The sequence below is a fragment of the Prosopis cineraria genome, unplaced genomic scaffold (genome assembly GCF_029017545.1).
Source record: "Prosopis cineraria cultivar Desert tree isolate PC_DT_omini unplaced genomic scaffold, ASM2901754v1 PC8, whole genome shotgun sequence".
In the NCBI taxonomy this organism is placed as follows: domain Eukaryota; kingdom Viridiplantae; phylum Streptophyta; class Magnoliopsida; order Fabales; family Fabaceae; genus Prosopis; species Prosopis cineraria.
Window position 1 is genome coordinate 26,623,476 of NW_026555339.1, and position 13,356 is coordinate 26,636,831.

The 13,356-nt window shown below is 33.8% G+C and overlaps 1 protein-coding gene across 5 annotated transcripts; it reads left to right on the plus strand.

Moving 5' to 3' along the window:
• The first annotated feature begins 214 nt into the window (after nucleotides 1-214).
• Nucleotides 215-9,914, plus strand: LOC129317057 (uncharacterized). 5 transcript variants are annotated; one of them, XM_054961392.1, is made up of 12 exons: nucleotides 215-426; nucleotides 3,284-3,460; nucleotides 3,565-3,746; nucleotides 3,840-3,960; nucleotides 4,357-4,601; nucleotides 4,681-4,758; nucleotides 5,058-5,358; nucleotides 5,468-5,667; nucleotides 6,091-6,167; nucleotides 7,466-7,567; nucleotides 8,697-8,880; nucleotides 9,555-9,914. In XM_054961392.1, the coding sequence occupies exons 2-12, from the start codon at nucleotides 3,289-3,291 to the stop codon at nucleotides 9,642-9,644; spliced, it is 1,752 nt and encodes a 583-aa protein (XP_054817367.1). In that variant the 5' UTR covers nucleotides 215-426; nucleotides 3,284-3,288; the 3' UTR covers nucleotides 9,645-9,914. The 5 variants fall into 5 exon arrangements, with proteins under 5 accessions (XP_054817367.1, XP_054817364.1, XP_054817363.1 ...); XM_054961389.1 differs by having other exon boundaries at nucleotides 215-445; nucleotides 3,840-4,601; XM_054961388.1 differs by having other exon boundaries at nucleotides 3,840-4,601.
• Nucleotides 9,915-13,356: the final 3,442 nt, after the last annotated feature.

Here is a 13,356-nt window from a genome sequence, read left to right on the forward strand (position 1 = left end):
TCATGTGTCGTGTCTGAATTCGGAACGAAAGCTAAAAATGGCATGGCACGTTACAGACGCTTCATATTTCAGAAATCAGAACTTCAGTGCCACTCAGTCTTTACTGCTTCTGTTTCCCTCTCTGCCGTCTTCTCATTTTCTTTTCTTCAGCCTTCTCCTCCATTTTCTTTCTTCTTCGATCCTCGCATCGCTTTCATTTGTTTTTTTTAGCTTAAAGAAATGAAACTTACAAGCTAAGTCTTCTATGCCTATCTTCCTCGAGCATGGCAATACACTCAAAAGCTTGCACTCTTCGATTCCGGAAATCAAATTTTGGCACTTGGATCAAGTCTAGCAAGTAATTGCAAGCATATTTTCTACTCACTCAGACACTCAAATCGGCCTGCATTTTTGCTTCCAGGTCTTCAAAGTTTCCGGGTCGTCTTGGTGCGTGTGGAAGAACCACGTCTGTTCCGTTTTCTGATTTTTTTTCCTTCTATTTGTTGGCTTATTTAATTTTTTTATTCTTAAATTTTGTTTTGAGCTATATTAATTCAATACTTGCTTCCTTCCTGCTACTTGCCTTCATTGTTGTAATCTAAAGTAATGCTGGAACTCACAAATTGTATATGCCATGGTCTGAACCTTCTAGTTTATCGGGTGAATGGCTGCACATATATTTTATCGGATGAAGAAAGAAGACACGTAGAGGATACTTGTTGCTTTTTTCAATGCAGACAGAAAACAGAGCATGAAAAGGCGCGCGAAATCGCTGGCTTCTCACTCTGTAACTAGCATCTAATATCTTCTAGTTTATCTAATTAGATAAGGTAATTTAAACTAACTACTTAAACTGAATAATAATGAACGAAGAATAAATGAAACAGTATAGTAAAAGAACGGATTAGTGTAGTTTCTACTGGGTCTGTGTTAATGGGTTTCGACAGTTACCAACAGTCCCGCTCAAGAGTAGATATTCATCATTCCCAACTTGCCACTGAGTTCCTCAAACCTTACCCTGGAAATGACTTGGTCAAAAGATCAGCCGCCTGAGCATTTCAATTGGATAGGGTCCTTCGCAATCCCGATGGCAGCTACATTTTCATACCAAACCTTCATAGATATGTGTTTATTGACTTTTAATTCTTGCAGGAAGCTTGAGTACCCACATCCATCCATAGATAGTTTCCTAGGGCCAAAGCCTTATACTCAGTTTCAGCTTTGATTCTTGTCACGATTGTTTTTGCTTCTCTGGATAACTTGATTGCCCCATTCGTAAGTGTAGCATTATTGAACCTGCCGCCTATAGCTGATTGTTTATTGTTTCTTAAGGTATCTAGATTGCCCCATGCATAAGTGGAGTGTCCAGTAGGAGATCTATGTATCTACTACTGAACTTGCCCAATAAGCATTAGTGCATACTTCAACATTTCTAGTTAAACCTTTAGCCAAAAGTAATCATATCCCAGGTGCCATCAAGTATCCTATAATTTTATATGTGGCCTCCATATGTTCTTCTTTTGGCGTAATCATGATCTGGATCACAAGTCACAATGCTCATACAAAAACTAATGACTGGCCAAGTATGGGATAAGTATATTAATTCCCATAAACCTATCAAGCCAAACTCATGGTGACATGGTAGAAGATGGGGGGAAGAGACGGTAGGTAGAAGAGAAAGAGATAATCAGAGAGGTAAAAGTTAATAATGGTCTGAATTATGAGAAAGTAACAACAACCTACAATTTCTATGCATAGCCTTTATTTATATACTAGTTCTAACTTGCATAACTTCCAACCCACCAACTCTCTTTATTAATTATTATTTACATGTCATTCGGTGTCTGCTTTAACACATGCAAAAACTTGTGAAGTTTATGAACCTTTGTAGAGTTTTCTTTGTTCTGAAGCCCAGTAAGTTTCTCCATGCACACTTCTTCCAAATCACCATTCAGGAGCACAAATTTTTTTTTTTTAACATCTAATTGATGTAGAGGCCTTTCAAGATTAAAGAAATACCTTAATTGTGTTAAACTTTGCAATAGGTGCAAAAGTTTCCACGTAGTCAATTCCAGGTGTTTGAGTAAACCCTGTTGCTACTAACCTTGCATTGTATCTACTTATGTTGCCGTTTGGATTGTATTTAATGGTGAAGACCCCTCTACTAGCCACAGAGGCCTTTACTTTGGGAAGCATAGTAATCTCCCAAGGTTTGTGCTTTTCTATAGCCCTTAATTCTTCTTTAATAACAGCTCTCAAATTAGGACCATAAATTAGTACCACAAATGACTGCATTTTAGGAGATAAGCTTGCAAACTTATTGATAGGATATTTAGTACAAGACTTATCCCCTTGCTAAGTGCAATTGGCCACCTGAGTTCCTCAGAATTGGCACTGGGTTAGATTTTTGATGCAGTTCTGAAATGGTTTGGACTTCTCCATCTGTTTGTTGATGTACTTTACCTCTGTTTCTTCTGTTTACACTGCTTCTTTCAGGCTGTGTCAGCCTTGTTTCCATTACATTATCATTTTCCAGATTTCTGGGTGAATTTTCATGTCTTTTTGAGGTTGTATCTGGGTTATCAAGGAGAGATCCTGCCTTTTTAAGAGTTTTCTCAAAAATTGAATCTCTTCTTTACTGAACCTTCAATCATCGACTTCTAGTCTCTCACCTCATGAGGCCATATACCCTTTAACTTCAGCTTTCTGCTTTTGTTTCATACTGGGGGGCTTTCCATGCAACTTCCAGCATATATTTCTAGTGTTCCCTCCATTGTTATAATGGTCACACCAGCATTTAAAGGCACTTTTTCCTTTCTGACCAGTATCTCACACTCCTTTTGCAGCTAGTGCAGATGCTTCTGGTTGCAAGCTATTTCCTTGAGCGAGTTGCTTTTGGCTTTCCTCACACTTTGTCATATTTAAAGCTTTAAATAGGTTCATGACTCATAATCCTTCTCCTTACCTCTTCATAAATATTGTTGAGTCCAAGCAAAAATCCATATGCGATTTTCAACTATTTGCTTGTAGTAGAGAGGCTTACAGCTCCATCTCCACATATGATGATCATACAAGTCTACTTGTTGCCAAAGATGCATGAATGAGCAGTAGTATTGGGTCATGGTTGCATCACCTTGCTTTAGCTATAGTAGTCTTCAAACTTGAAACAGAGCTGCCATTCTCTATTATTGAGAATGTTTGCTTCCTACAATCCTAGATTTCTTTTTATTTTTTCCTTTTCACTGTTGTTTCACTAATAATTTGTTTCAATACTTTAAAGAATCATGTTCTTTTCTACCTACAGAGAGAATGGGTGGTGGAAGGAAGACCAAGTCATATACATTGCAAGAAAAATCAAAAAGATCATGGTCAGTAAATTGTAGCATCAGCACTAGAAACCTTGGGAAGGCTAAGTTAGCTGGAGTTATCTTTGGTTGCAAGAACAATACAATCAAAGAGTGCATTTCCAAACTGCTGTTTGGTTAGTTGACCTTTTTCCAAATTCCTAGTTTCTTAGCGAGTAACAATTCTAATTATTGTTAACCAACTGAATTATATGTGAATTCACTTTAAATTATGGAACAGGCCTACCAGCTACTCATATCTCTTATGTAAAGCATATTCGACCTGGTTTGCCACTTTTCTTATTCAATTACAATTATAGGAAGCTACATGGTATATTTGAAGCTGCTAGTGAAGGAAAAATGAACATTGATCCTTGTGGGTGGACTGAAAATGGCTCAGAATGCACCCCATTTCCAGCACAAGTATTGCTTGATGCTACATAATGATTTCAAAATTAGTTTAATATCAACAATCATTTCCATTCTGACATACCTATTTTTTGTCATATTTTTAAGGTAAGGGTCCGAATTCAGATGCAATGCCAGCCCCTTATTGAAGACCTATTTGGTCCTATAATCATTGGCAACTATTATGAATCAAATCACTTTTGGTTTGAATTAGACCACAGTCAGACAAGTAAGTTGATATCCATGTTTGCATCTTCACCAGTTTTCGCTAGCAATGCCCTCCTCAATGTTGAGAGAGCCAATTTAAATGTGAACCCTAACTCATCTATCATGAGAAATAGCGATCATTCTATGGTGCATTCAAAGGCTCACATTGGACAATGTTCTTTCAATGCTCATGGTTTGGACGAGAAAAATAGGTCACCTAACATATCAGACAATGAAGAAGCACGTAGAATAGGGCAAGCAAAAGAAACCTGTCTTGCTTCCAAAGGCCAGAGTTCTTCCCTTCCTCAGCAAAAATGGAGTGAACTATTTGCAAAAACAATCAATACTGATAGTACATTGGCTTCATCTAGTAGTCTTGAGTTGGATGGGGAAAATGATTCATTAAAAGACTTTGTAGGTGGACCTGGACAATTTTATGAAGAATTTGATGGCCTGAAGCAGCACATGGAAACCCTATACTTCTCTCTTGCAATAGACAATGATCCTTGCTTTCCTCAAAAGGCTTCAATGGAGGTCGTGTCTTCTAAGACTAATACATTAGAGGAGAATATTTCTTTGTTGGATAGAGCAGAGATAGAAAACTGTTCCTTGCCCGGAGAAGAGTCTGTTCCAGATGCCAATTCACAGTCTACTATGCACAAGGTAAGTTAGCGTCTTATGTCCTTAAACTCAGTTATGCAAATCAGCAGTATTGATCTTTTGCTATTTGTTGATTTTGAAGATACTAGAGGAAATCTGCCAGTTGAAGCTAAATCAAGTCAAACAGGATCAGAAAATTAGATCATTGGAGGAGGAGTTGGTATGAACCTGATCATTATTTAAATTTAAGATTTTTGTTATAAATAAGTGAGTTCTATTACTGGAAATGAATTGAGGATATATATGATTATTGTCTTCCATCACCCTTTGTATCTTTTATAGATGTACATTTTGATGCTATTTGCCGTGTTGTTTATAGTTTTTTTAATTGGTTGTTTCTTCCAGAGAGATAAAGTGTTTCAAAAATTTTTAAAAATGTAATCAAGTTCCTGTTGCTGGTTATGAATATTTCAAATGAAACTATAGTTTTTAATGCATTTAATTCATTGGGAAATTCAGGTTGAATCACGAAGGGTGATAAAGAACTTGAAGCAGCTATTGGAAATCTCAGAGTGTAGCTCATGTGAACAAACTGATCTTGTTACGGATTCTGAATCGAGTGTTGAGAAATCAATACTCATAATAGGGGGTTTTGATGGTTTATCTCATTTATCATGTGTGGATTGTTATTGTCTTTCTCGTGATTCATTGGAGTCCCTTTGTCCAATGAGTTGTATGCGCTCTTATACTTCTGCTGTGAAGTTGAATGACGAAATCTATGTTATTGGTGGTGAATGCCGTAATTTGTGGTATGATACAGGTATTGGATTTCCTCTAGTACCTTCGATCATTCTTTCTTCTCTTTCATTTTGTGTAACTTGTTTTCTCTTTGCTAAATTCTTTTGAAATTTTATTCTCTTGTTGTGTAGTTGAATCATACAATTTAGAAAACAACCAGTGGGTTACACGTCCTTCAATGAATCAAAAGAAAGGAAGTCTTGCTGGGATTTATTTGAATGAGAAGATTTTTGCAATTGGTGGTAGCAATGGAGCACACTGTTTTTCTGAAGTTGAAGTATTTGATGTCAATGTAGGAATGTGGATCCTGTCGCAATCAATGCACGATAGGGTATTTTGGGCCTCCCTGAGTTTAATACATTGGGCGTATTTGTTTTCTGATCTACATTATAGGCTGCCTACATAAACATACGATTATGAAAAATGCTTAATCTTACACACTAGTGAGGAGAAATCTAGCTGGAAATATCAGCAGATTCTGCAGCCTGCAACAGTCAAACTTTGATATCCTTAATGATTCATTGCCTTGAAATTTTTAATCTTCATACAGTTTCTTATCTTTTTTTTTTTTAAATTACAGTGACTTTATTCTTGATAGTGCTTAAAAAACTGCATTGAATTGATAATTTTCTTGAATTAATATATGATATGAGCAGTAACGATTCAGTTATCTTTTCTCTGTCATATCTAAGCTTTTAATTTGTTCTTGAATATGGTTTACTTTGTTGACTAGCATTTCACTTTATTCTGCCAGAGATTTTCCCTTGCTGCTGCAAATTTCAATGGTGCAATATATGCTGCTGGTGGATATGATGGAAACGACTACTTGAAGTGAGACTTTCTTTTGGCTTTTCCCCCTTACAATTTGTTGTCATCTGACTGTTAGTGCTAGCTTATTTTTTGATTTTACTTTTTTGCTCATCTAAATCAGCAAGGCCATACAATGGTGGCGATGAAAATATATATCAAATAATAGCCTTTAATATATATCTTTACTACTGATATATATGTGTGGGAGGATGTCTGGCAGAATGATTGTTGAACTGCATTAATAAGGGCATACAAATTTTTTTTTTCCCAAAAAAAAAAAAAAATTCAACTTCTCTGAACCACTGAAATTCTAAAATAAGCTTTTAAGTTTAATTTCTTTATAGCTAATGATATTTGCTCTGGGTTGAATGCTTATTTGGGTGCATGGAATTTATTGCTCTCTTTCTTTACCTTCATGTTGATAGGTGGAGATAATTTCAATTGAGTTATTGTAACATTCTAACCAGTTGATGTGTAATTGAGTATACACATAAGATATGGTTTGGAAATTAGCATAGTAAACTATTTGCAAATTTAATGAGAACATGTTTTTCTAAAAAAATTTCACTATCTATTTAAAATACAAGAAAACACACCAAAAGCATGGTTAATAAAGCCAATAGCCAGAGAACAGTGGTTAATCAAAGTAGTGTTTCCCTATCAAAATAGATTCAGAGCTTACAAATGTTATAAGAAAATTAGCAGTGTAGCAGAAAAGGAACAGAGCAAAGAATAGAATGCACTTTGATAGGCCAGAAACTCTGCTATATTAAGCATGCCTTGCTCTTTCCTTCTTTTTCCTTCTCAACAAACTGTTATTAACATACATTCTTGCACTTCGGTAGGCCAAAAAGGCCAAAAACTCCTTTTGACCTCCCAGCCCAAAATGTATTGTCTCTGTTTTCCTTCTTTAATATTACTCCCATCATGCAACTTAGTAGTGACTAACAAGTGTCCATCATTTTGGTTATTGAACTCGTTTTCTAGATGGTGTCATCCACGTTTACAGATCATGACTGGATATAACTCTGTTGGAGTTTGTAGAAAACTAATTTGTTTCCTTTCTCAGGGGAAATTCTATTCTATGATCATAATCGCTTATATACCCCGAACAAAGTACTTTGATTACTATGTTGTGGGAGTTTTCTTTATTTAACTTTTCATTTTCTAAAATGAATGGTGGGAAGATTAGAAACTGAAAAGGATTCAGCTTTTACTATTACATATGTAATTATGTTCAAAACCTGTCTTTTTCTGGCTCCTTTCTTTGTCAATGCTAATTTTGAGTAGCAATTCCTTTATTTCTCCTATAATAACAGATCACTAGAGAGATATGATCCTCGGCAACGTTCATGGGAAAGACTTGAGAGTATGTACACAAAGAGAAGCTGTCATTCTTTAGCAGTCCTTGATGAAAAATTGTAAGTTGATGTCCTATTTTACCTCTTACTCGTCCATGTTGAAGTTAAGCCACTGAAAATAGTGCAACTTCATGATGGGAAATGAATAATGGGACATTAGGAAGGATTTATTTAGTAATTAGTAACTTGTTATTATGGTTTTATTTTGTTTCCTAGTAGGCTTTCTTGATTGTTTCCTATTTTATGATTTCTCTTGCTTAAAATAAGTTATTATTATTTTTGATATTTGCTTTTAGGGCTCTATATATAGCCCTAAAATTATTCTATGGTAGACCGTTTGATGAATTAAAATAAGATGAAGTACTTGCTATCCATTTCTTCCTCTCCCTCTTCTCTCTTGGCCTGCGTCAATGTGCCGAATGGAATGATGAAGTCATACAACCATGGAGTCATAGCTTACGGTTGTTGGTGTAAATTTCATACCACTTGTAATGAAAATAAAAAGGTAAGAGACCAGTAATTTAATTAAAGGATAAAAGTGGCAACCATAAACTCAATGGAAACTACACTAATAGAGTAATTTAACGTTCATTTTCTCTCCTTTTCTTGATCCCCTTTCCTTCTCTCAACTGCCATTTATCTAGGATGGGAGACAAACACGTAGTGAATGTTTAGTAGAAGATATGGAAGTGTTATCTTAGGAATCTGCTAATAACAAGGGGATAGATATGCATGCCTAGTTTTATTTGAATCGATCAGGTCGACATTTGATTGAAGTCTGGTGTAATTTTTTTTGGGGGGGGGGGGGGGGAACTGATCCTACGAAAGTCCTGCGCCAAACTTGTCATATATCCGAATTCAATAGAATTCAGTAGACATAGTTAATATCACGAATGATAAGATTCACAATTAACGTGTGTATTTTTTAAATTGAGCCAGTGTCAGTCTTACGTGTGAGAGGTCAAGCCACTCGAGAGCCGGGAATTTTCTTGCATTTCTTTCTACTTTTCCCTTTTAAAGTTCAGTCCTATTCCTTTTTCTATTTCACTTTCCTCTCATTTTCCCTCTTCACTTCTATGAGAAAGTCTCCATCATACCAAACAGGGCATTACAACAATTTTAAAAGGAAACTTATGTTCCCATCATAAAAGGAGATGCTAGATACTAAACTTCAAAATATTGTCTACAGATATGCCATCGGTGGCTATGATGGAGAACGGATGGTCTCAACAGTGGAGATATATGATCCTCGAATGAATCGTTGGACAATGGGTGAATCAATGAATAATTCTAGAGGATATTCTGCAGCTGTTGTTATTGGAAACTCAATTTTTGCTATTGGAGGTTTGGTTGAAGATAATGCCTCTGACAAGGTATGTAATAATTCTCTGGTGCACTTGATTGTGAGTGGGTTTAGATTATTTGATATTTTTAACTACTGATTGAATGTCTGAAATCTAATGTTATGGTAGCCTATCCCAAGCATCAATTTTTAAAGCACCTAAAATTGGGTGATTTGGTTGTTCCTAGTTTGTCTTCTGCATTGCTTTGCATTCCCTTTTTTTTTTTTTTTTCCATACAATTACCCATTATTCATGGGTTGAGCCGAGGAGGACCACATTGGTGGTAAAGTTTTCCCAACGAATACTTAACATAGTTATCTACCTAGGACTCGAACTTTAAATCACTAGCACAACCCCTTATAAGTTGAGCTACGTGCTTATTTGTACATTTCCTTTTTTTTTTTTAAAACCCTTTATATTCCTTTTTGCTAGAGATAAACTTGTATACTTAAAGTGCTTTTTTCCAATTAAATCAAAACATTTGAATTTTTTGTGAATTATTTATTCCATATCAAACTCTTATTATTAATATTATTAATACATTAAAATTCACTTGGTTTGATTTGATTGGATAAAAATATATCAAGTGTGTAAAGCTATTAACAGTTACCAGCCAAAAAATAATAATAATTCTATCTTCCCCAATTTCATATCATCAAGATGCTTAAGTGCTGGACTGTTCCTTTGTTTTTCAATAACCTCAGGTGGAATGTTACGCGGAGTCGCAAGGCTGGCACTCAACTAATCTTAAAGGTCTTGGCAAACGATGCTCCTTCTCTGCCGTAGTCTTGTGAGGGTATGGTTTACGTTTCTGTGCATCTCTTCAGCTTCTCAAGAAGACTAATGTTCCCACTTTCTTCTTACATGGCTGCCCATGAAGTTTGACTCTAGATCTGCAAATTATCCAGTCACAGATGTCTCACCTCATGTTACTTTTATCCTGTGAAGTTAAACTTATTTGGCTTTTTTGTAAAACAAGCGACTTTTCATCCTGGAAGAACAAGCAAGTACAGGACGAAACTCATTGAAATGAAATGTGCGGATGAGCTTGTCTTTCCTCCAAAGGTAGTTAGTGGTGAATTTGGGTTTGAGGTTTTTTATGGAAACAGAAAAAAATTATGCTATGTTTTGGAAGAGGAAAAGAAAAGAAAAGAAAAGAAAAATAGGGTTAAATAATAATTTGACTCTTAAACAATAAGCTCAGAAGTGTCTGGGACGTTAAGTTTGTTTTTTGTGCAATATTTCCCTTCAACTATTGAAAATGGTGCAATGTTGTCATTACCACTAATAAAAATTAACTTTAATTATTAGTTGATCATAAAATTAAGTAAAAGGACTAACAAAATTTTATTGGTCATTTTCTGCATTTTTTTTTTATCCTTGTTAGTTGTTTGTAATTTTTCAGTTCTTTTTGATAATATTCTTGGCCAAATTTGGGTGGGTAGAATCTGCAAACACTTGGATTTAGGAAGACTCTAACATGACTCTCTTTTTCGAATTAGTATTTATTTTATTATATCCTTCCGTAATCAATGAGATCAATGCCATGCAAAAACAGCCATATATGTATATATTTCTAGAACTCTTAATGAAATGTACAGGTTCTATATCCAAAATGAATGTACGCACGTAGGAAGCATACATGCAGCATAACCAGGAAAAAATATTTCTTGTGTAGTTACTTGATTTGATTCCCTGTGGCTACGCAGCTTTGCGATGATAGGTTTGATTAGGTTCCTGAAACGCTCATCTTGAGCAATGAACATATTCAGCGTTTCCCTCGTGTCGTCAGGCAAATCATTCATTCTTAACATTGCACGATAGGCTTTATCTTCCTTCTCTAGTATCCCAAGTTGTTTCATAATGCATTCTTCTCTCTCTTTCAGTAACACTAGTTCCAATTCTGATGCCTTTCCTGTCAACAACAAATTGATGAATTAATAATCCCTCATAATTATTCTTTTGGACCCAAAAAACAAATTAATTGCTCATGGTCCCTTCATCTATATATATATAAAAGATGTTTTTAATTGAATTCCACATACTAATAAAATTTTATTATTTAATTGAAATCAAATAAAATTGCAATGATTATTTAGTTTTGTCCTAAATAATATTACAATTGATATTATGGTAATGGTGGGCAAAATATATAATTAATATCCCTCCATTTTTCAAAACAAGGATAATATTGTTTAATTATTTAAATATCATGGCACTTTTTATATTTAGACATAAACCAAATTTTTAAAAAACACTTTATATAAAGACAAAATGAGTATATAATTGTTTAGAAAAGGCAAAACTTCGAATGATGTAATTAAATAAAGGTCATTGTTAATAAACAGAGGATTAGGACAATAATTTTATTATTGTGTTAAACTAAAAGTTTTCCCCATTAAACTAATGGCTCATAAATGTCCATAAAGGCAAAACTTCCACCATGCATTATTTTGCCATTTCCAATGATAATCAATGTAAAAGGGAATTAATAAACAATCTAAGGATTTCACTTAGTGTTGTGTCCAAAATCTCAGTCGTAAATGAATCATAAATGAACTTAGTTTAAGATGAAAATTTGCCACGGATTGGTAATTTAAGAATAAAAACAATAAATAACTTATATGTACAAATTACCTGGTTTTCTATTAAATTGAATGATATAAAAAAAAAGAAACAAGATAAAAAAAAAAAAGAATCATTGATGTAAAATTCGGAAAATATTAAACCAGAAGACGACATACTGTTTGAGCATTCCATATCTTTATCCTGCAGCTCCATTAGAAAATTAATTTTATTCAAACCATGTAATACTTTTTTTTTTTAAATAAATTGCCAGATTGCATTAGAAAATTCGAGATGATTGTATGGATTTAAACATTTATTAAACAAATAAAAGTTTGAGATTCCGAGCAATTCATATTCATCAATTATTCTAAGCAAAATTACAGAATAAATCTCATCCAAAAAAAAAATCTCATAAAAAAAATACCGAATATAATGGAAAGATCAGCACAACTCAATTACTTTGTCATATAAAACACATTTACATTGCTGGTCAAAAATATATAAAACCTTTTCTTCGAAATCCCCTAAAGTACAAAGCAAAACTTCGAAAAATCTTGAAGGATTCATTGATCACAATCTCAATCTTGTCTAATTCCCTTCCTCCCTTTTAAGAAGATTGAGATATTTTAATTAAATATAAAAAAAACACATTTTCTTGGAATCCAAACAGCATTATATTGCTTCGACAACTTTCTATCTTCAGATGGTAAAATAAATTCATGGGAACTGATAAAAACAGCTTAGAATATAACAGAAAGATTCTTGATTTGAAGATATATAGAATATTAATTCGAACTCTAATATCTATATATCAAAGAATCATAAAGAGACACTTTGTTTCTTCAGATTGGAATAATAAGAGAAAGATTATTGATAGAAAATTGAAGCTCTGGAATGTATAATATATATCTAAAAGACGATGCAACACATTAAAGAACTTGTTCCTAATATGTACCTTTCAACTTTGGTCACTTTTCTCTCGAGCTCTGAAATAATTCTCTTCAGTTTACAGCCTCAAAGCAAAACACGAAATAGTTTCTTGCGACCCCACTTGCATAGATTTGTTTGTTGTGCGTGTGTGAGTGTGTGAGGGAAAGAGCGCCAAAATAAAACAAGGGTGTAACCTCTCTTATAACTCCTTTTAGTCAATACGGTTAAATACAACGGCACGAAACAAGGAATGAGAGTATTTGTGACATAAAAACTATGACATTTCATTCTTTTTGTTCATATTTATTTTTTTATAATAAATATGTAACGACAATAACAATAATTTTTTTTTCATTTCCTATTATTTTGTCGTATTCCGTTCCTTCACATCTAAGCAATTCAATGTACATGATTATAAAAATTATTCTGACGGAACCTGCTTCAGGAGACATTGGTAGAAATTCCATGAATATTACATTTGTATTGGAAGTATTCTTGCAACTTGTCCTATTTGAGATTCGTATGAAAGGAGAAAAAAAATATCTATGAAAAAACTGGCATAATTTTATGGGAAGGTGGCAGCAACATAATTTTAATACAAATTTAAATTTCAATTACTTTTTGACAAACCATTAAATCTTTACAATTTTTTTTTGGAGGATAATAGTGAAGTCTCAAAGAGACCAATTAATTTAGATTAAATCTCAACCAATTTAAGTATGCCAACAAAGTCCCTTGATCCTTCAGTGATAATAAGTCAAATAAGGATTTGCAAATATTTGCAAGTTCAACTCCCAATTTTGCAGCTTTATTGTGATGCATTTGGAACTTGCTAATTTTTAATAGGGAATACAAATATTAATCTTTAATGTGAGAAGTATTAAGTCTAATTGTTTCAGAAATTTGTAAGTTCAACTCTTTATTTTGCAACTTTATTATAATGTATTTACAATTTATTTTCTTAGTTTTAACAAGAAACACAGATGTTCATCTTTACTATTGAAAAGT